This window comes from Musca autumnalis, unplaced genomic scaffold (assembly GCF_047663935.1).
Source record: "Musca autumnalis isolate F117 unplaced genomic scaffold, ASM4766393v1 scaffold_3, whole genome shotgun sequence".
NCBI classification, from domain to species: Eukaryota; Metazoa; Arthropoda; class Insecta; order Diptera; family Muscidae; genus Musca; species Musca autumnalis.
In genome coordinates this window covers 74,806,435-74,831,771 of record NW_027411866.1, presented here as the reverse complement: position 1 = coordinate 74,831,771, position 25,337 = coordinate 74,806,435, and the positions used below count along the sequence as shown (strand labels likewise).

Here is a 25,337-nt window from a genome sequence, read left to right as displayed (position 1 = left end):
TTTCTTTGTGGATAATTATCAATAGCGTAAAATAAGTTTATAACCACATAGACCTTAAGATAATGTAAGGAAATATTTATACATTTGCGGTTATGAATAGCTTCGGTAAACTCACTTTGTTGTAAATGTGGATGTGCGTGAAGATAAAATCGATTTTGACTAGCAGAGACAAAAACCACATTGGTGGTGGTATAACAGTATAACAGTTGTATAGCAGATTCGTACGAAGGTAAAAACGATTTTGAAAAACGATTTTCAAGAATATATGTATGTTTTAGAATATTGCTCGGTATATAAAAAAAGATGAATGCTTGCATAGCACTAAGTATTTCATTGTGGAAATTTTGAGAAAATCGGAAATTTTTGAAAAAAAAATATTATTACACAAGAAAGTTAAACAAAATCGACCGATTACGAAATGCCTTCATATATGGGATGGACCCATTGAGGGGCCCCCTAGGCGAAATCTGTGGGGGGTAGGAATATTTGGCGTATGCAGCTATTTAGAGGATTGTGTCGGCTACTAGAAAGTGCTGATAGCTAATCATTTGATTGTAGAAAGTTAAACAAAATCGACCGATTATGAAAGTCCTTCATATATGGGATGGACCCATTGAGGGGCCTCCTAGGCGAAATCTGTGGGGGGTAGGAATATTTGGCGTATGCAGCTATTTAGAGGATTGGGTCGGCTACTAGAAAGTGCTGATAGCTAATCATTTGATTGTAGAAAGTTAAACAAAATCGACCGATTATGAAAGTCCTTCATATATGGGATGGACCCATTGAGGGGCCTCCTAGGCGAAATCTGTGGGGGGTAGGAATATTTGGCGTATGCAGCTATTTAGAGGATTGGGTCGGCTACTAGAAAGTGCTGATAGCTAATCATTTGATTGTAGAAAGTTAAACAAAATCGACCGATTATGAAAGTCCTTCATATATGGGATGGACCCATTGAGGGGCCTCCTAGGCGAAATCTGTGGGGGGTAGGAATATTTGGCGTATGCAGCTATTTAGAGGATTGGGTCGGCTACTAGAAAGTGCTGATAGCTAATCATTTGATTGTAGAAAGTTAAACAAAATCGACCGATTACGAAATGCCTTCATATATGGGATGGGCCCATTGAGGGGCCCCCTAGGCGAAATCTGTGGGGGGTAGGAATATTTGGCGTATGCAGCTATTTAGAGGATTGGGTCGGCTACTAGAAAGTGCTGATAGCTAATCATTTGATTGTAGAAAGTTAAACAAAATCGACCGATTACGAAATGCCTTCATATATGGGATGGACCCATTGAGGGGCCTCCTAGGCGAAATCTGTGGGGGGTAGGAATATTTGGCGTATGCAGCTATTTAGAGGATTGGGTCGGCTACTAGAAAGTGCTGATAGCTAATCATTTGATTGTAGAAAGTTAAACAAAATCGACCGATTACGAAATGCCTTCATATATGGGATGGGCCCATTGAGGGGCCCCCTAGGCGAAATCTGTGGGGGGTAGGAATATTTGGCGTATGCAGCTATTTAGAGGATTGGGTCGGCTACTAGAAAGTGCTGATAGCTAATCATTTGATTGTAGAAAGTTAAACAAAATCGACCGATTACGAAATGCCTTCATATATGGGATGGACCCATTGAGGGGCCTCCTAGGCGAAATCTGTGGGGGGTAGGAATATTTGGCGTATGCAGCTATTTAGAGGATTGGGTCGGCTACTAGAAAGTGCTGATAGCTAATCATTTGATTGTAGAAAGTTAAACAAAATCGACCGATTATGAAAGTCCTTCATATATGGGATGGACCCATTGAGGGGCCTCCTAGGCGAAATCTGTGGGGGGTAGGAATATTTGGCGTATGCAGCTATTTAGAGGATTGTGTCGGCTACTAGAAAGTGCTGATAGCTAATCATTTGATTGTAGAAAGTTAAACAAAATCGACCGATTATGAAAGTCCTTCATATATGGGATGGACCCATTGAGGGGCCTCCTAGGCGAAATCTGTGGGGGGTAGGAATATTTGGCGTATGCAGCTATTTAGAGGATTGGGTCGGCTACTAGAAAGTGCTGATAGCTAATCATTTGATTGTAGAAAGTTAAACAAAATCGACCGATTACGAAATGCCTTCATATATGGGATGGACCCATTGAGGGGCCCCCTAGGCGAAATCTGTGGGGGGTAGGAATATTTGGCGTATGCAGCTATTTAGAGGATTGGGTCGGCTACTAGAAAGTGCCGATAGCTAATCATTTGATTGTAGAAAGTTAAACAAAATCGACCGATTACGAAATGCCTTCATATATGGGATGGACCCATTGAGGGGCCCCCTAGGCGAAATCTGTGGGGGGTAGGAATATTTGGCGTATGCAGCTATTTAGAGGATTGTGTCGGCTACTAGAAAGTGCCGATAGCTAATCATTTGATTGTAGAAAGTTAAACAAAATCGACCGATTACGAAATGCCTTCATATATGGGATGGACCCATTGAGGGGCCCCCTAGGCGAAATCTGTGGGGGGGTAGGAATATTTGGCGTATGCAGCTATTTAGAGGATTGGGTCGGCTACTAGAAAGTGCTGATAGCTAATCATTTGATTGTAGAAAGTTAAACAAAATCGACCGATTACGAAATGCCTTCATATATGGGATGGACCCATTGAGGGGCCTCCTAGGCGAAACCTGTGGGGGGTAGGAATATTTGGCGTATGCAGCTATTTAGAGGATTGGGTCGGCTACTAGAAAGTGCCGATAGCTAATCATTTGATTGTAGAAAGTTAAACAAAATCGACCGATTATGAAAGTCCTTCATATATGGGATGGACCCATTGAGGGGCCTCCTAGGCGAAATCTGTGGGGGGTAGGAATATTTGGCGTATGCAGCTATTTAGAGGATTGGGTCGGCTACTAGAAAGTGCTGATAGCTAATCATTTGATTGTAGAAAGTTAAACAAAATCGACCGATTATGAAAGTCCTTCATATATGGGATGGACCCATTGAGGGGCCTCCTAGGCGAAATCTGTGGGGGGTAGGAATATTTGGCGTATGCAGCTATTTAGAGGATTGGGTCGGCTACTAGAAAGTGCTGATAGCTAATCATTTGATTGTAGAAAGTTAAACAAAATCGACCGATTATGAAAGTCCTTCATATATGGGATGGACCCATTGAGGGGCCTCCTAGGCGAAATCTGTGGGGGGTAGGAATATTTGGCGTATGCAGCTATTTAGAGGATTGGGTCGGCTACTAGAAAGTGCTGATAGCTAATCATTTGATTGTAGAAAGTTAAACAAAATCGACCGATTATGAAAGTCCTTCATATATGGGATGGACCCATTGAGGGGCCTCCTAGGCGAAATCTGTGGGGGGTAGGAATATTTGGCGTATGCAGCTATTTAGAGGATTGGGTCGGCTACTAGAAAGTGCTGATAGCTAATCATTTGATTGTAGAAAGTTAAACAAAATCGACCGATTATGAAAGTCCTTCATATATGGGATGGACCCATTGAGGGGCCTCCTAGGCGAAATCTGTGGGGGGTAGGAATATTTGGCGTATGCAGCTATTTAGAGGATTGGGTCGGCTACTAGAAAGTGCTGATAGCTAATCATTTGATTGTAGAATGTTAAACAAAATCGACCGATTATGAAAGTCCTTCATATATGGGATGGACCCATTGAGGGGCCTCCTAGACGAAATCTGTGGGGGGTAGGAATATTTGGCGTATGCAGCTATTTAGAGGATTGGGTCGGCTACTAGAAAGTGCTGATAGCTAATCATTTGATTGTAGAAAGTTAAACAAAATCGACCGATTACGAAATGCCTTCATATATGGGATGGGCCCATTGAGGGGCCCCCTAGGCGAAATCTGTGGGGGGTAGGAATATTTGGCGTATGCAGCTATTTAGAGGATTGGGTCGGCTACTAGAAAGTGCTGATAGCTAATCATTTGATTGTAGAAAGTTAAACAAAATCGACCGATTACGAAATGCCTTCATATATGGGATGGACCCATTGAGGGGCCTCCTAGGCGAAATCTGTGGGGGGTAGGAATATTTGGCGTATGCAGCTATTTAGAGGATTGGGTCGGCTACTAGAAAGTGCCGATAGCTAATCATTTGATTGTAGAAAGTTAAACAAAATCGACCGATTATGAAAGTCCTTCATATATGGGATGGACCCATTGAGGGGCCTCCTAGGCGAAATCTGTGGGGGGTAGGAATATTTGGCGTATGCAGCTATTTAGAGGATTGTGTCGGCTACTAGAAAGTGCTGATAGCTAACCATTTGATTGTAGAAAGTTAAACAAAATCGACCGATTATGAAAGTCCTTCATATATGGGATGGACCCATTGAGGGGTCTCCTAGGCGAAATCTGTGGGGGGTAGGAATATTTGGCGTATGCAGCTATTTAGAGGATTGGGTCGGCTACTAGAAAGTGCTGATAGCTAATCATTTGATTGTAGAAAGTTAAAATCGACCGATTACGAAAATATATGTTGCAGACTATTTACTTAAATTCTTGAAACATTTATAAAAACCTTGAAAAATATTTAAAAAAATTTACAAAAATTTAATAAAATTTTAATAAAATCATACCCCCCACAGATTTCGCCTAGGAGGCCCCTCAATGGGTCCATCCCATATATGAAGGCATTTCGTAATCGGTCGATTTTGTTTAACTTTCTACAATCAAATGATTAGCTATCAGCACTTTCTAGTAGCCGACCCAATCCTCTAAATAGCTGCATACGCCAAATATTCCTACCCCCCACAGATTTCGCCTAGGGGGCCCCTCAATGGGCCCATCCCATATATGAAGGCATTTCGTAATCGGTCGATTTTGTTTAACTTTCTACAATCAAATGATTAGCTATCAGCACTTTCTAGTAGCCGACCCAATCCTCTAAATAGCTGCATACGCCAAATATTCCTACCCCCCACAGATTTCGCCTAGGAGGCCCCTCAATGGGTCCATCCCATATATGAAGGACTTTCATAATCGGTCGATTTTGTTTAACTTTCTACAATCAAATGATTAGCTATCAGCACTTTCTAGTAGCCGACCCAATCCTCTAAATAGCTGCATACGCCAAATATTCCTACCCCCCACAGATTTCGCCTAGGAGGCCCCTCAATGGGTCCATCCCATATATGAAGGACTTTCATAATCGGTCGATTTTGTTTAACTTTCTACAATCAAATGATTAGCTATCAGCACTTTCTAGTAGCCGACCCAATCCTCTAAATAGCTGCATACGCCAAATATTCCTACCCCCCACAGATTTCGCCTAGGAGGCCCCTCAATGGGTCCATCCCATATATGAAGGACTTTCATAATCGGTCGATTTTGTTTAACTTTCTACAATCAAATGATTAGCTATCAGCACTTTCTAGTAGCCGACCCAATCCTCTAAATAGCTGCATACGCCAAATATTCCTACCCCCCACAGATTTCGCCTAGGGGGCCCCTCAATGGGTCCATCCCATATATGAAGGCATTTCGTAATCGGTCGATTTTGTTTAACTTTCTACAATCAAATGATTAGCTATCGGCACTTTCTAGTAGCCGACCCAATCCTCTAAATAGCTGCATACGCCAAATATTCCTACCCCCCACAGATTTCGCCTAGGGGGCCCCTCAATGGGCCCATCCCATATATGAAGGCATTTCGTAATCGGTCGATTTTGTTTAACTTTCTACAATCAAATGATTAGCTATCAGCACTTTCTAGTAGCCGACCCAATCCTCTAAATAGCTGCATACGCCAAATATTCCTACCCCCCACAGATTTCGCCTAGGGGGCCCCTCAATGGGCCCATCCCATATATGAAGGCATTTCGTAATCGGTCGATTTTGTTTAACTTTCTACAATCAAATGATTAGCTATCAGCACTTTCTAGTAGCCGACCCAATCCTCTAAATAGCTGCATACGCCAAATATTCCTACCCCCCACAGATTTCGCCTAGGAGGCCCCTCAATGGGTCCATCCCATATATGAAGGACTTTCATAATCGGTCGATTTTGTTTAACTTTCTACAATCAAATGATTAGCTATCAGCACTTTCTAGTAGCCGACCCAATCCTCTAAATAGCTGCATACGCCAAATATTCCTACCCCCCACAGATTTCGCCTAGGGGGCCCCTCAATGGGCCCATCCCATATATGAAGGCATTTCGTAATCGGTCGATTTTGTTTAACTTTCTACAATCAAATGATTAGCTATCAGCACTTTCTAGTAGCCGACCCAATCCTCTAAATAGCTGCATACGCCAAATATTCCTACCCCCCACAGATTTCGCCTAGGAGGCCCCTCAATGGGTCCATCCCATATATGAAGGACTTTCATAATCGGTCGATTTTGTTTAACTTTCTACAATCAAATGATTAGCTATCAGCACTTTCTAGTAGCCGACCCAATCCTCTAAATAGCTGCATACGCCAAATATTCCTACCCCCCACAGATTTCGCCTAGGAGGCCCCTCAATGGGTCCATCCCATATATGAAGGACTTTCATAATCGGTCGATTTTGTTTAACTTTCTACAATCAAATGATTAGCTATCAGCACTTTCTAGTAGCCGACCCAATCCTCTAAATAGCTGCATACGCCAAATATTCCTACCCCCCACAGATTTCGCCTAGGAGGCCCCTCAATGGGTCCATGCCATATATGAAGGACTTTCATAATCGGTCGATTTTGTTTAACTTTCTACAATCAAATGATTAGCTATCAGCACTTTCTAGTAGCCGACCCAATCCTCTAAATAGCTGCATACGCCAAATATTCCTACCCCCCACAGATTTCGCCTAGGAGGCCCCTCAATGGGTCCATCCCATATATGAAGGACTTTCATAATCGGTCGATTTTGTTTAACTTTCTACAATCAAATGATTAGCTATCAGCACTTTCTAGTAGCCGACACAATCCTCTAAATAGCTGCATACGCCAAATATTCCTACCCCCCACAGATTTCGCCTAGGGGGCCCCTCAATGGGTCCATCCCATATATGAAGGCATTTCGTAATCGGTCGATTTTGTTTAACTTTCTACAATCAAATGATTAGCTATCGGCACTTTCTAGTAGCCGACCCAATCCTCTAAATAGCTGCATACGCCAAATATTCCTACCCCCCACAGATTTCGCCTAGGGGGCCCCTCAATGGGTCCATCCCATATATGAAGGCATTTCGTAATCGGTCGATTTTGTTTAACTTTCTACAATCAAATGATTAGCTATCAGCACTTTCTAGTAGCCGACCCAATCCTCTAAATAGCTGCATACGCCAAATATTCCTACCCCCCACAGATTTCGCCTAGGAGGCCCCTCAATGGGTCCATCCCATATATGAAGGACTTTCATAATCGGTCGATTTTGTTTAACTTTCTACAATCAAATGATTAGCTATCAGCACTTTCTAGTAGCCGACACAATCCTCTAAATAGCTGCATACGCCAAATATTCCTACCCCCCACAGATTTCGCCTAGGAGGCTCCTCAATGGGTCCATCCCATATATGAAGGACTTTCATAATCGGTCGATTTTGTTTAACTTTCTACAATCAAATGATTAGCTATCGGCACTTTCTAGTAGCCGACCCAATCCTCTAAATAGCTGCATACGCCAAATATTCCTACCCCCCACAGATTTCGCCTAGGAGGCCCCTCAATGGGTCCATCCCATATATGAAGGCATTTCGTAATCGGTCGATTTTGTTTAACTTTCTACAATCAAATGATTAGCTATCAGCACTTTCTAGTAGCCGACCCAATCCTCTAAATAGCTGCATACGCCAAATATTCCTACCCCCCACAGATTTCGCCTAGGGGGCCCCTCAATGGGCCCATCCCATATATGAAGGCATTTCGTAATCGGTCGATTTTGTTTAACTTTCTACAATCAAATGATTAGCTATCAGCACTTTCTAGTAGCCGACCCAATCCTCTAAATAGCTGCATACGCCAAATATTCCTACCCCCCACAGATTTCGCCTAGGAGGCCCCTCAATGGGTCCATCCCATATATGAAGGACTTTCATAATCGGTCGATTTTGTTTAACTTTCTACAATCAAATGATTAGCTATCAGCACTTTCTAGTAGCCGACCCAATCCTCTAAATAGCTGCATACGCCAAATATTCCTACCCCCCACAGATTTCGCCTAGGAGGCCCCTCAATGGGTCCATCCCATATATGAAGGACTTTCATAATCGGTCGATTTTGTTTAACTTTCTACAATCAAATGATTAGCTATCAGCACTTTCTAGTAGCCGACCCAATCCTCTAAATAGCTGCATACGCCAAATATTCCTACCCCCCACAGATTTCGCCTAGGAGGCCCCTCAATGGGTCCATCCCATATATGAAGGACTTTCATAATCGGTCGATTTTGTTTAACTTTCTACAATCAAATGATTAGCTATCAGCACTTTCTAGTAGCCGACACAATCCTCTAAATAGCTGCATACGCCAAATATTCCTACCCCCCACAGATTTCGCCTAGGGGGCCCCTCAATGGGTCCATCCCATATATGAAGGCATTTCGTAATCGGTCGATTTTGTTTAACTTTCTTGTGTAATAATATTTTTTTTTCAAAAATTTCCGATTTTCTCAAAATTTCCACAATGAAATACTTAGTGCTATGCAAGCATTCATCTTTTTTTATATACCGAGCAATATTCTAAAACATACATATATTCTTGAAAATCGTTTTTCAAAATCGTTTTTACCTTCGTACGAATCTGCTATACAACTGTTATACTGTTATACCACCACCAATGTGGTTTTTGTCTCTGCTAGTCAAAATCGATTTTATCTTCACGCACATGTCGTCCACGCATGTCATAGCCATCGGTGTTAAGATGGGTACCAGAAGCAAGCTCCTAAAGTCCCTATTCGCAACACTTGGGGAGCAGATAAAGGAACCTTGCTAACCAGCGACAACTCAAGAGGTGCCGATAAAATATCTCGTTGGATGCTATAGACAAAACCGCCCAAGCATGCCATGAGTGATATACATGATCAACAGAGAGAGAAAGTTCCCAAGGTAAAAAAGAGATTCAAAGAATTCTGCATCCTGGACTGGCTGCGTTCATAAAGAATCAGGACAGATGTGAGTGGGTTTAGCTGGGCAGCTAAACAAATGCAGCGTGTCATGTGGTCCCAATCCACATGCAGAGCCTGTGTTGGGTATCGTGGCATCAATTCGGGTCCAATATGGATTGAAGCTGCTGCATCGTCCGGATCCTAACTGGGCTTAAACCACTCGTGTTTGCCTTGGCCGCTGGCGTTCTTCTGATGCGAGATTAGGGGATGGTCTCCGAGTACGGCATTCACACTGTACCTTTGTACTGCTCCGCAACCGCATCGGTATGAATTCAAACCTACCTGGTAGGTTCGTTGATCTAGAGGTTCTCGTTTATACCTTTGAACCTCTCTCACCAGATCATGAAGATCTCTTCTGGCGAGCCTGGGTGGGGGAAGCCTGTACACTAGATCGTGGCAGGGATGCTCACGGCGGTAACACCAAGCAGGTACTACATCGGAAAGATATTGTTGTGTTGATGTACCGGTAAAATCTTTGTCTCCTCATGAAGAGGGTCCACTCTCATGAGATGAGGAGGCATCCTGTTGCAATGCTCAGGGCCGCTTTCGGGCAGGTTTGAATATTCTTCCACTGCATAGCGCGCTAAGTGCTGCCTACCACCGACTTGAGAAACTTATTGTACTGCTGATCTTGTCGCAAATATCTGTGGTATGCACGAACGACTTAAATATGCTGTCGAAAGTCACACCCAATATCTTTGGGTAGTTAGTGTTCGAAATTAGTGCACCATCGATCAATATGTTCAGTGGGAGCCTCATTTCATCTGTCCAGGTAGTGAACAATGTAGCAGTAGATTTAACAGCTGATATTTTCATATTTCTCAGATGGAAGAACAGCGCTATGTCAGATATGTAGACATTTAACCGAACACATATGTATGTATGTTATCGACGATAGGACCCGACGCCAAGATCGTACATTTATCCGCATACATTATGGTCTCAATGCCGTCTGGAGGGTGTAAAATTTTAGAAAGGTAGAGGTTAAACATTTCCGGAGATATCACAGCGCCTTGGGAACTTCTTGTTTCACTCTCCGGGCTTGGACTTCTTTTTTTTTTTCTTGATTCTACGATGTGGATGGCTAGCGACAGGTTGAGAATTTTAGTGAGATACTCGACTCCCAGCTCATCCAACTGTTTCAGCATCACCATGGAGATTCCATTAGAGGCCAGCGAATTGGATGATTTAGCGTTCCTGATGACATTCGCAACATCATCCATTCTTGGCAGGACGAGGTTTAATGCGAGTGACTTAACCCTTGCTCTCAATTCCCTTATTCCAGTTCCAATGTTGCAAATCTTCAGATGATTTAACTACTTTTTCTGTTTATGCACACCGACCAATCTTTTAACTTCCAGTGTCAGCTCCCTGACTCTGCTTTCACTGGGATTGGCACGATGAAGCTCATCACTGTCATTTGCTTATCGCGTCGCCTCTGCTGAAATGTTTGGTCTCATTTCGGGTATTCGACCAGCAGGAACATATTTGGCGTGCGACTGCAGCAGTGGTGATGTTCCGGAACGTCCTTTCTGCTACCAGAACGTCTACCAAAACTATCAGAAACTAGAACAATTACCTTTTCCATGATTGATGAAAGTGCGGCGTTCAGAGGGGATGAAATCGGTCGGTTTTGTGGAGATGGTCTGACCCAAGAGAAACGACGGGTTGCTAGTCCCTGTCGTACTCCCTCGCATGGACGACTACAGAACAAGCCCTGAGATGCACCCACACCTACCATGAGATGCAATAGATCTCACCGAAGGTTGAGTGTGGTGGATGCGGATGTGACAAACTGTTAACATCCATATTTGTCCTGGATTTTTATCCGTCCCGGCACGGTCCAAAAGAATCCGGAGCAGGCATTCCGGGATATGCTGCTCCCAACCCAGAAAATGATGCGAATAAAAACATGTGTATACTGAGGTGACAGCCGCTGGCCGGAACACGGGTGTTGTCTTGTAGATATATTATGATGTGCAAAGCATGGAAAAAGTCTGCTGCTCCCTTCCAAAGTTGTCGTGCGTACGATATTAGCAAGAAATTTCAAACTTTTGTGGTGGAGGTACTAGAAGAAGGTACTCGATATAACAAAATATTTCGAGGGACAATAAATATCACAGCGTAGACCAGCAAATGAAACGATGACTGTGTTGATTACTGCAGGAAATGACTGAGAAGATATAACATCTATTATGTCGTTGCCCAAAGCTAGCCCGCAAGCGACATAGCATCTTAGGTGCTCGGTGAACAAGAATAAAATCTAAAAAATCTCCCTTTCCCTCTAAATTTTTTGAACATTATTACTGCATTTTTACAATCAATACGTTGGCATACAAACCTCACTTCAAAGCTCTACATAAAATGCGTGGGTTTCCTATTGTGTAGATATTGCTTCAACTCATTTCCCATATTCATGTGCGAAATATGGTCAATTCGGATTTATTTCCTCAAAATGATATGCCGCACTTCAACATCAACATCGACTCGTATAAGTGGAGAGTACTCCATTCTACATAACACTTAACCTAATTTGGCAAACATAAACCCGAGCCGATTGGGAACATTCGACAGTCATATTGACGTACATCAACGTAAATACTGCCATCACATACAGTTAGGCAAGAAAAGTATTGCAAAAACCAAAATTGTAGAAAATTTCATATTAATTGTTCGTTTATGGCGACAAATTATGTAAAAACTATACGGGTTTTTGTGCAAATATCTTGCTATAGGTCCTTACAATAATATTCCGTCAAAATATGCAAAAGTTATTTGCGATTTATAACAAATACGGTCAAAAATAAGAATTAACTGCTATTTGGGGGTGACAATAAAAGTATTGCAAAACTTATCAAATCGATGGTTTCTTCGAGAATTGCCAAAGGTATGTTCCTTAATGAGTTGTCTATCCACTTTGGACATTCATTAGAGCATAAATGACCTTAGTTAAACCAAAAATTATGGCTGGGTATGTTCCACTCTAAGGATACTGGTTCCCCAATTTTTAGTAAATCTTGATCCTTCGTTGTAGGACGTTTTTGGAGTTTTTTGTTAAATTGGACCCAAACATTTTATGAGGGTTGATATCAGGATGTTGGCCCGATGTATTTAAGAGTTTTGTGTTGTTATATTACATCGGCAATTTACACAAATAAGATTAACATGTCATTATCTGGTCTTTGGAATGGTAGTAGTTGACTTTGTTTGAGCTTTTGGGATCGATTTTTCTGACTTTCATACTAATGACAATTAAATATTTCTTAATTATGTCAGTGGGGATGTCTTCCCAATCATTATTATATTCGTGAACCCAATTTCGCATACTATTTTGCATGGTAAAGAATATAGTACCCAAATATTCGGTATTCCAGCTTCTCCAGTAGCGGTTTAATCTCCCTATTTGATGGGTTTTATTCGATTTGGCGCAATTTTTTGGATGTATTATGATAGCAGAGGATAATATCTATCCACTTAGTAAAAATTAAATCATATCAATACCATTGAGAGACGAAATAGTGCTCTATCGTAGGTCGTTCCAAAATACTACACTGGTGTCAATTTTTTCCATATACTTTCCAGAGGTATTTCGATGTTCTCAAAGCCAAAATCGGACTGTTTTGCATTGTTCCATTATCCTACAATACATATTGAGTCAAATATTCATTCTTGGCATACTTGCCTGTGGCCGATTCGTCATTTTTTATTGTTAATATGGTCCCATGCGTTTTTTACCTGCCTGATGACCCTCCATGACCGCATTTTTTATCACTGAACTTTATTACATTCAATACTGTTAGTCTATTATTAGCCGCAAAAGTCATAAAAATGCATAATGACCGCAAAAATTTTGTAGTTTTATGGTACTGATTTTCCCGTTGCAATACTTTTATTGTCACCCCCAAGTAGTAGTTAATTCTTATTTTTGACCGTATTTGTTATAAATCGCAAATAACCTTTGCATATTTTGATGGAATATTGTTGTAAGGACCTATACCAAGAGATTTGCACAAAAAACCGTATAGTTTTCACATAATTTGTTGGCATAAACGAACAATTAATATGAAATTTTCTACAATTTTGGTTTTTGCAATACTTTTCTTGCCTAACTGTATGTATGTCGCATTACATGAATGAAATGCAAAATACACATTTACGCAATTCACATACACCCCCCCGTCAAAGCTCGATAACAAAACTTAAGAAAGTCTTATACTTTTTTTCGAATACCTGTTTTTGTTATTTCACTATCGGAGTTATTTATTTCAATACCTTATTGGGGGTATTCTAGAATAGGAAATGGAATGTGTGTATGGGCGTATGATCGATCGAATTGATTGACCGGTTAGTTAAAATAAGTGCTGATAAAAGTGAATATTTTTTGTTTTGTTTAGAAGTGATGCTATTTGATTTGTATAAAATGCGGAAATTCCTCGAGGAAGATAAGGAGACATTCAGAACAAAAAATAGTATGCCCCTTTCTCGCATTCCTAAGCCTATCAACCTAACGCCGCTTCAGAACATCGGTTCTAATATTTCCGAATAATATACATGTGTCCAAAAAATATCACCCTGATTTCATATCCCCCAAACACCAAAATCACCTCAACTTGTATCAAATTAGACCACCACAACATATTGACGTTGAGACGAGAGCCGTCGTTGTTGCAACTCCATACACCTAATAATATTAAATGTTTTAAGACTATCCATGCAGCGAACCAAGCAACCAACCAGCCATCCATCCGACCATAGAAACAAAGGTATGTCTGTAAGAAAAACAAAAAAACTACAACCAAGTAGCAACAAAAAAAAAAAAAGAAACAAAATAACGCAGAACGAAACAAATCCAAAAAAGTATAACAAAAAAATACCAACTGCAACCCAATATGCAGATCTCAGGCTATATGAATTTTTAATGTTGAATACTTTAGCCAAAGGGGCGTTTCGCTTACATACCTACACTACACAACATATGTTTGTACAAGAGCGAAGCAATATGAAACGAGTACAAGTAGGGGGGCACCTACTTACTCGTTTGTGTGGGGGTATGTATGGTAATTAGGAGGATATCTCCTCTGTGTGTTCGCCTAATAGGAGCAGTTACGAGGGTAATCTAAAGGGAGGGTGATTACTTTCGAATAGTAGATTTAGTAACATAAGTAAAACAAGTGAGAAAGGTGCTGGGCCGAACTTTTATACCCTCCAATACGAACTGTATTGAAGTAAATAAATATGAACAATTATTAAATACTAAGCTCTTCATCTACGTTATGTCTAATTCATTAGAGGAGCATCATATTTTAACTGATGATCACTTTACACTGAAAATTTCCTGAAGATCTAGACCTTTATCGACAAATTTGAGGTTGATAGTTTTATACCGCCAACGAAGACTAAATACCAAATTTCAGCCATGTCGGTGGAATATTTAGGCCACAACCATCAAAATACCGAAAACCGGGAGGTATGGTTCTATGGGAGCTATATTAAAACGTGGACGTATACCAACAAATTTCTGGTAGAAAGCTTTATACCTCCAACGAGCACTAAATACCAAAATTTCAACCATTTTAGTGGACCAAACCTGCTCTGCTAACTCCAGTAGATTTGTGATTACATCCCATCGATCCCACATTCTTAGATGATAGATCCAGAGCCAGGTTAAGCAGAAAAAGGAACATACAACATATCAAATACTGTTACAACAAAAACAAACAGCCTCTGGATATCCTGATAGATTTCAAGCTGCGGGACGGCTTTTAAATTTCGAGAGTCAGAAAGGTGACAAGCTTCACAGTTTAGACATTCGATGGTCTTAAACTTAATTGATAGTCACTTGAATCAATCGACGCGTAAGCGTTTATATACCCACCTCCTTCAGGTTATCGTTATTTTTCCAAGTAGGGACATTTGGACAAAAACCTGGAGAAAACCGAAGCAAACTAAACTGTTATCTCCCAACATAGAACCATTTTCCTTCTCTGACTCGATAAGCTAGGAATGAATATCAATGTGTAACTAACTTCTGATGGGTCTCTCTCTGTTGGAGGTTGGCTGTGTAAATTCAACATGTGATGACAGTGGCGTCGACTACTGTAGATTATATGGAGATGCAGAAGAGATAGAGATTGTCGAGTACCTACTTTTTTCAAAGTTGTTTGTGTGTGTCCTTTTTTAATACTTAAATAGAATAAACATTAGTCATTATTGGCCCAAAATTCATTCATTCTTGCTACAGAAAATCATTTTTTGAAAAAAATGGTAAAAAGGTAATAACCGTAGTGTACATACCTTCTTTCGACTAAAGGCTAAGGGTATAAACAACTGTTACATTACATTTGCCAGAACTAGCGACACATACTTCTTCAATTTACTGACTTCTCCTAAAGACCCTCGTAAATAAAGTTTAATTTATGTAATATAATGAGGAAAAAGATTACTTGCCCTGATGGTATGTCATGCGGTGTCGTTGTTTATTGTTTGGTTTTTGTTTTATTCGCGGTTATGAAGAATCTACGTCACACATATACACAAACAATAATTAAAGTAACATCCAAAATAGGAAACTTTCCAAATCTGGCATTTAAAAGGAAGTTTATTGTATTGCGACGATCTCAAATGAAAACACACGCGCGCAAGACAAAGGAGTAGGGAAGAGTTATTATACGCAATAAATAAATTTTATTTAATCGTTTTGCATTTATTACAACAATTTTTAACAACGCACAATCGAATACAACAAGGGAAGGAAGCTATCCATCCATCCACCCAGTGGGTGAAGTGGCACACTCATAATTAATTATCGATGATTATAATGGCTATAAAGATGCTTTTGAATCTGTCTTCGCTGAAAGATGTGTGGTTAATTGTTGCCAACTGATCATAAGATAAGCTTGGGAAGAGATAATTCCACTTTGGCGAAATTACGTGATTATTTCTACTTGCTATTCCTTTCTTTATCTAAATAATTGATACTTAACCCAGGTAATGCCAGTTCTGTGTATCTTCATATAATCCACATCTATTTTTAACTAGATTTACATATTCCATACAATAACAATACAATGGGAAAGCAATACAAGTCATTTGAAAATGTATGTATGTTCTTCTCCCCACCACACACCAAAATCTATTGTGTGATAATTGTTGTATTGCATGACCAGAGGAGAACGAACATGTCTAAGAATAATTTTAGCTTTCAATTGGAAGATCATAGATTTGACCTCATGTCAAATAAATTGAAATGTTTTCACATAGAAAAAACAAGTAAGAACAGACTATAGTCGGACGGGGCCGACCATGTGATACCCTATACCACTATCCCTGTGCACTAGCTTTCCGGGCTAGCTGTTATAAGATGTGCATTAGAAATTTTACCAATTTTCACACAAAAGTTTTGATCAATTTAACCCGCTAAATATTATCCGATCATACCGTTGACTTGCACGCTACTTCTTCATCTCAAACCAAAACTACGTTTAAAATTTCGCGCCGATCGGACTATTATTGCGACCTACAGAGCGGCTACAAAATCGAGCAAAAATTTTGTTTTTGGTCCATTTCATCCCTTTAACATTTCACGATCATCGCCAAAAACTAATCAGTTCTATTCTGGTCCAAACCCGACCTCCATACTAAATTTCGTGACAATCGGTCCATAATTGCGGCCTCTAGCTTGATTACAATTTTTAATGGACGGACAGACGGACGGACGGACACACATCGCTAAATCGCTTTATCTCGTCGAGATATGAAGTTTGGTATACCACATGAGGGGTCTACGACGAATATTTCGCGGCGTTACATGAATTTTTGGGAAAACAAACTTATTATACCCTTTTCCACATTGTGGTATAGGGTATAATGATTCAATAAAAACCGATTTTGAAATCGATGATTTATAACGAGAATGGGTAGGGGAAGGGGGAGTGAAATTCAATGATCTTGCATCGACATTAAATCCCTCAGGGAAAGATGCTGCTGCTGATAATGACAATGATACAGAGAGATAATAATATTCAATGGAAATAGTTTTGTGGGCCAAACAAATATTTTGTCCATGCGTGTCTCTGTGCCATAATTTTGAAATGTGGAGATATGGAATTTTTGAGTAGCGTAAATGAAAACAAACTATTGAAAGATTCAAAACACACTTTATGATGATGGTGGCAAACCAACGAATCATCTTTTGAATAAATAAACAAAAAAAAGTTTGTTTGAAATTAAATTTTGATTGAAACTGTGGTGGCAACAACCTAGTGATTGGTGGCTAGCTGGTTGGCTGCTCATTCACCTAAAGTTGATAAAGAAGAAATAAACAAAAAGTGTCTAGGAATTAAATATTTTGTGAATGTGTTATTGTATGTCAATGTTTGTGTGCTTCTTTTCTTGACTTATTTTTACATAATTCCAATATAGATGAGATTGCTTCTTTTTCTTTTTTGCATTATTCCAAATTCTATTCATATGTTAATCTAGAAATTGAAAGTCATTCGAGAGTAGGTGAAAATTAAACATAATTTATATAATACAAACGTATCATGTTTCTCTCTATACGTATGTGTGATTTTTTATTATTTATTTATTTGAATTATTTATTTAACCATTCACAACAAATGCACAACCTACACACCAACGGACAAGGTTAACGTTGTTGTTATTCTACCAAAAACCGCAACAAGTGTTTGGTTTTAATACGCTTCAATAAAAACGTTTAGAATCGAATAACTCGAATAACAAAATAAATAATTTTCAATTTCCTCGATAATTGTAAAACGTTCTAACAGCTGTAATTACAAATTCATTTCAATTCAAATCAAAAAAATGTGGGGAAATTATCGACAATAACAAACACAACAATAACAATGACAATTTTCGAGGAAACCATAATCAACGATTTGGATTTATACAATTCCCAGAAGTGTAATTAAGTAACAAAACAAAGGACTTTTGGAGGAAAGAAATACCATTAATTATTATTCCGGTCATTGACACCGCCATAATGACCAAATTTTTAAAACTCTAATGCCGGGCATACACTATGGGCATGCAGGACAGCATTTGTAATAGTATTAGTAAATTTTGAAGTTTTTGTCAATGTATTTGGGAGTAGTTTTGGCAGGATTGAAATCAAAATAGTTTTGATTTTGTAAATGAACCCCTTTCAATCCGATGAATTTTGTTTATTTTCCAAGTAACCAACAAATAATTTTTGAAAACAACAAATATTATTTGTGATGAAATTAAAAATTTGGAAAACTTCAACACAAAATCGAGTTATGGAGGAAATTTAATCATTTTTGCAATATGGATTGAAGGAATGGCACACACTATTCAATCACACACTTACACAAGGGTTCATCGGTTGCTGTCCTGCATGCCCATAGTGTATGCCCGGCATAAGAAACATGAATGTTAGTTCTAAAATGTAATTGTAATTAAATTTCTACATAACACTCGCTTCACTATAGAGAATTTCCGAAAAATAAGTAAATGAAATCTGGCTGTTGTACACTCTGGCTGATTCAAAGCAACAAACAAAAGCAAAGTATATTTGACAAGATCATTGAATAATGGATGCCCTGGAGAGAGCCTAAAAAAGCAAATTGAGAATTCGTCGACCTTCTGGGAAAAGGCGGCTCCATGTCAGAGGCCTCTTGTCTTGACTGAGCAGCATGGATCCGGACGGCCTTCAGCCGGCGATTAAAGACTTTCTCCTACGGACAGGTACAAATCAAACAGTGCCCAGTAATGACTCCTGTCATTAACCAGATTTCAGCTTTGCCCAGGTTTTGTACCGAATTTGTTCTATTGGTTGATAGAGCTGACCAAATGGGTCTTGACACGTTGCAACTAGGTTGTTGTAGCAGCATAGAAACCTACGTAGAAGCATAGGTTTGATGCTGGGTTGGCAGCCACTGGCCGAAAAACTATGGTTTGTGATCAATCCGGTGCAAAAGAACCCGCTGCCGTGAGAATGAGATTCAGTGGTTATAAGACTTGTTGATTGTGGTAAACGCCTAGCTAGTTATCTTACCTTCTCGTTAACCCCCTAATTTTTACTAATTCTGCAGCTCTCCTTATTGCGAATATTTAAGATTGGAATGCACTATAGTCGTTGTCCAACTTGTATGAGTATTCAAGACCTAGCCTTTCACAGTAGACGGCGGCACCGGTAACTTCTTCCATCCAACCGTCTGTGTAGAAAGCCAAACCATCCAGAGGAAAGAAAGCCAAACCATTAAATCTCAAGACTGGTTATATATAATGGCTTAAGTTTCTCCACGATGGTCCACTTTCAGGTCTGCTTCTAATTATTTCAGGATACATTCATACCCATAGGTCTGTTGCGCCAAAGATTCTGTTTGGGCGGCCTTAGAGCACTGACTGCCGCCTGACATTTAATATAGATTTCCAAAGATCCGTAGGATAGGATAGATCCGTAGAATAGGATGGATCTTACCACAGTTATACATCCAGTAGATAATCGTAGGATTCAGTCCCTACCCTTTTCCCGATCGAATTCTCGCACGAATAGGGTGCGATTAATCATCTCTTCGCCTTCTCCTCAACGTTCTTTTTCCATCTCAGCTGGCAGTCCAGAATTGCACCTAGGTATTCAGCTTCGGGCTAGAGCTGCATTTGCACTCTATCGCCGGTTGTACCTTTTCTAGTGAACAGTACCATTTCTGTCTTGCTTGGATGAATTCCAAGGCCGTTTGCTTTGGCACAACGAGACAGTGTTCATAAGGCTCCTTACATAAGCTCCGTAATTGCGGAGAGATATTTGACAGAAATCTAAAGCACTACGTCATCTGCGTAGCACTATGGTTTGAGCACTACCTGAATTTGAATTTTCCATGTTCCTCGTGCAGTGCTGATTCAACATATTTGCCTTAAAAGAGACGGTGTCTACATTACTCCTAATCTCCAGGTCGATCAATCTTTCTAGGGTCTTGATATTTCAAGTTTCTTGAGGAGAAAAAAAGATAGGCCTTCGATGTGGAGTTACTAGATTTCCCTGCTTTAGGAATGTAAGTGACTTTCACCTCTTTTCACTGGCCAGATATGCACGAAAAATCTCCTCCAGGATTTGGTATATTCGCGTTGATGCACATTGGAGCATCAACGGTGTTATACCATCTGGACCAGGAGATTTATAGGGTTTGAATGTGTTGACTGTCCATTTTATATTGTTCATGAGACCATCTACCCATTGAGATCCATATCCACACCTGAGTGGATTTGGAAGTCGTCACACTAGTGTTCACGTCCTTGCTGCCTGGAAAATGTGTCCCTGTTAGGAGACTTAGAGTCTCAATACCAGAGTGTGTCTGGATACTCCAATACCCCGTGGATAGTATTCTTCGAAACCTAGCTGCGTCGTTGACTCCTTCTATCGACTCACAGAAATCAATCCTAGACTTTTTTGGTGTGTTTGATCTCACTCTTATATATATTGAAACTCGCCTTGTAGGAGTCCCGATCTATGCAGAGTTTAATCTCATGCGTCCTCTTATATAATCTTCTGGTGATTTTTCACAATTTCCTAAGATCCTTGTTCCACCACATCGGTTGGAATTTCTTTCCAGGGTAAGTTAGTGGAAAGGCATCCTTATGACCGCGAATAAGAACGTCAGTAAAATCGTTCACAGTTCTGCAAGTGTTTCAAGGGAGGATTAATTGGCAAAAAATCTTGATGTCAACCAGCCACCAGTTTTTGACGTAGTTTCATTGGAACTTTCTCCGTAAGCTAAATACCTCCGTATAATACCGGACCATCGATTGACATGGAAAAGGAATGTCGGAGAAAGGACGAAAGAAAAATCAAAAGCACTCAACAGGCCCTTAAGACTCTCAAGTCATGGAACAAAAATTCTCTAGCTATCCTTGATTACACAAAGGCTCTCTATGATATACGAAATATCGTTAAACTTTGCTGATTTCCAGGCCATAGTAATTTAATGAAAAACGAATAAGCATATGAACTAGATTGTGGTGGTTGTAGGTCTATCGATCTACCAATTGATGAATATTTTAGCCCCAATGTAGTATTAGATGGCTGTACATGCTTAAACTTAGCATAACCTATGCATAATATCGATAATCTAGTTGTATTTTTTATCATATCCGCTTCGCGTTAATACCGAAATGATCAATTTTTGTTGGTTCAATTAATTATAGTATATCCAAACACAACCTAGTCTATAAACACTTCCTATCCCACAACAACACATATATGTAGGTCGATAACATTTGTAGAATCTACTGTATTGGAATTACTGATGCATTGATTTATTTTGTATATTACCAACAATAGGCATATAACTCTTTCTTCATTTTGGCTGGGGCATGATACAATAAGAAGGTAGCATTATCAGCCCAGCTGAAGCCCAGCTGATGGTAACATAATGTGTCAATTGCATTGAATTTATGTCAAATTTTGACATCTTATGTTACCAAAAACGGCAGTTGCTGCTACCTTCTTATTGTATCATGGGCTGGGGAGCCTTATTTTTGCTCTGTAGTTGTTTTGCGCACACACATATGTACTTTTAATTAAATGCTTATTATTATAAGATTTGAATTGTAATATTTTAAGATACATTTCCTGATTCGAAGAACACATTTGTAGTTTTTTTGCATGTTGTGACATGAATAGGCCAAATGGCTTCTTCGCAACATATAAACAAAAATAAATAAATAAATAAACATTTGATTACAGTATGTAGGCACAATTACTTCTTTATTACTCAATAATTGTGTGGTCTTTGAATACTCCCCGATAATTTAACCTTGAAACACACAACCTCATAAAAGAAAAAAAAAATACAAAAAAATAAAATCACTTACCTTACTGTTGTGTCATTACTGCCGGATACAACATATTCACCTGATGGATTGAAATCCAATGTTCGCACACTTTTCATATGACCATTTAATGTGGAGCATATTGTTTGTGCATTCAGATCCCATCGTCGTATAATGCCAATATCATCAGCTGAATATACAAAATCATCATTGTAGGCAAAACGGACACAATCCAATGGACGATTGTGACCCGTTAATGACTGCAAAGAAAGGTGGATGAAGAGAAGAAACATAAATATGTGATTAGTTTTCCAAATAAAATTGTAAAATTTGTTGTAGGCTTCGAAACTCACCATAAAACATTCTGTCTGTCCAATTGCCCACAAATTGACATTACGATCTTGGCCACCAGTAACTAAAACACGACCAGTTTCACCAACATCCAAACAAGTAACGTTGCCATTGTGTGCTTTTATCTCATCTGTAATTGTTTGGAAATTACAATTGTCTATTATTTACAAGAAAATGGTAATGAAATGTAATTTTATTGGAAATAAAATAATAAAAAAATTAATAGGAATAAAAAATTGAAAAGGCAATATTTTCAAAAAATTTATTATTTTTTTACCTTGAAATGTACATAATTTTCAACTTTAATTACATGCAAACAATCGACACCAATGGACAGGGTAACAAATCAATGTCAATATTGTCTGTACCAACTAAAGAAGACAGCCAAACAATTCTAGGAAAGTTTTAAAAAACAAAATTCCGGGACAACTACCGATTGCAGAGACGGCCTTCACGAAATAAAATCATCATATGCTGTGGCATTTATCTCTCTCTTTATCTCTTTCTAAGAGAGAGTAAAAACACTAATAAGACAAAAGCATCGCTATCAGAAGTCAAAAGGGATGACAAAAAGTATGGATGCTGTGATCTTTGACTCAGTGAATATCTTTTTTCCTTCAATATCAAATATATTCCAGATTTATTTTGGAGTGCCTACTTTCTGACTATTTCATTTGATTATTTCATTCGAAAATCGAAACATTTCACTTGTAATTTGAGAATTCCAATTGAATTTCGAATTATTTCATTTGTAATTTGAGAATTCCATTTGAAATTCGAATTATTTTATTTGTAATTTGAATTTTTCATTTGTAATTCGAATTATTTCATTTGTAATTCGATTTTTTTTTTCGAACGTTCCCAACGCCACACCTTCCGAACCGTGGGGGCGACCTCCCCATTACGTAGGGATCGCGTACACGTCATGATCCGGAGCATGACGGGATAAAAAGTTGGCATTGAATACCAGCTACAGAAAATTCTTTAACAGCTAGTATATTTTATAATGTTAGGTATATTCTAAGTATTAAGATATGAAATTATTCTAGACTTGATAATATTGATATCTACACCAAAATCTACAATAAAATATAAAGAATTAAATTCATCACACATTCTGCAGACAGGTTCGCTTAGTGCATAGTTAGTGCGATGAGAATCAGTGTTACAGAAACGATAATATCTACTGAATCTGATAGGAACATTTATTTTGATTGAAGAAATAAGGAAATCTGAAAGTATATTGCCATTCAAAATTTTTTGTACCATAATTGTATTGAACATTACACGTCTACTTTTTAATGTTGGTAATCTGATTAACTTAAGCCTGCTCGTATATGAGGGCAAGATGAAATCACTATTCCAATGAAAGCCTCTTAAAGCAAAAAGTAAGAATTGTTGTTGCACAGATTCAATTTTATCAGAATATTTCGAATAATAGGGATCCCATACAACAGAACCATATTCAAGTATAGGTCTGACAAGTGAGACAAATAATTGCTTGGTGACATAGGGATCAGAAAATTCCTTTGCCCAACGCTTAATGAATCCTAAAACTCCATTTGCTTTATTAACCATTGTTATAATATGATTATTGAAATTTAGTTTGGGGTCCAATAGGACACCTAGATCAACAAAGGAATCCACAGATATTAGAGTAGATTCATTTATCCGTAAATCATATGTTAGAGGTGAGGTTCTAGAGAAACACATATGTTTACATTTCTTTAAATTTAAATCCATGTTATTAATAGCGCACCACCGGGAGAATCTATTTAAATCCTCCTGCAATAATTGTAAATATTCTACAGACTTCTGTGTTATAAAAATTTTAACATCATCTGCATACATAAGTAGTTCAGAATTTTTTATTGACAACGGTAAATCATTAACAAATAATAAAAACAAGACAGGGCCCAGATGACTCCCTTGAGGAACACCTGATGGTACATTTATTGATTTGGAATGACAATCCTCAAATAAAACAACTTGTGACCTGCCTTGCAAGTAAGACGAGATCCAAGATAATAGGATTTTACTGAAACCGATTCGGTTTAATTTGTATATTAATAATTTATGATTGACTCTATCGAACGCTTTACTGAAATCAGTATAGATTGTGTCAGTTTGCTTCTGCTGAGTAAATCCTTTAATGACCTTTGAGGTATATTGAACTAGGATCGTAACGGTGGATAAGCCACTGCGGAAACCATGCTGATAAGGGCTTAAAATATGATGTACTTTGTAAGAGATTACATCCGTGATGAGTTTTTCAAATAACTTCGGAATTGCACTCAGTTTTGCAATTCCTCTATAATTGGATACGTCGGATAAGCTGCCAGATTTATGAAGAGGTACCAAGTAAGATTTTTTCCAAAATGTTGGGAAATAACCAAATTTCAGGGAATAATTAAAAAGAAAAGTTAATGGTGTAGATAAGGAATTATGGCATTTGTAATTTGAATTTTTCTATTTGTAGATCGAAGTTTTTCATTTGAACTTTAATTACATGCAAACAATCGACACCAATGGACAGGGTAACAAATCAATGTCAATATTGTCTGTACCAACTAAAGAAGACAGCCAAACAATTCTAGGAAAGTTTTAAAAAACAAAATTCCGGGACAACTACCGATTGCAGAGACGGCCTTCACGAAATAAAATCATCATATGCTGTGGCATTTATCCCTCTCTTTATCTCTTTCTAAGAGACAGTAAAAACACTAATAAGAAAAAAGCATCGCTATCAGAAGTCAAAAGGGATGACAAAAAGTATGGATGCTGTGATCTTTGACTCAGTGAATATCTTTTTGGATTATCAATCGGTTCTTAAAGTCATGAAGTCCTTCAATATCAAATATATTCCAGAATTATTTTGGAGTGCCTACTTTCTGACTATTTCATTTGATTATTTCATTCGAAAATCGAAACATTTCACTTGTAATTTGAGAATTCCAATTCAATTTCGAATTATTTCATTTGTAATTTGATAATTCCATTTGAAATTCGAATTATTTCATTTGTAATTTGAATTTTTCATTTGTGATTTGAATTATTTCATTTGTAATTCGAATTTTTCTATTT

At 38.7% G+C, this 25,337-nt stretch overlaps 1 protein-coding gene across 4 annotated transcripts in view; it reads right to left on the bottom strand.

Moving 5' to 3' along the window:
* The window catches only part of kat80 (katanin p80), a 99,228-nt gene that overhangs the window by 61,912 nt on the left and 11,979 nt on the right, over positions 1-25,337 (bottom strand). For all 4 annotated transcript variants that reach the window (XM_073971752.1, XM_073971754.1, XM_073971753.1 and 1 more), the window contains 2 exons: positions 22,256-22,383; positions 21,945-22,162 (listed from right to left, as the gene is read on the bottom strand). In XM_073971752.1, coding sequence (XP_073827853.1) covers positions 21,945-22,162; positions 22,256-22,383 — 346 coding nt within the window. The remainder of the gene's footprint in view (positions 1-21,944; positions 22,163-22,255; positions 22,384-25,337) is intronic.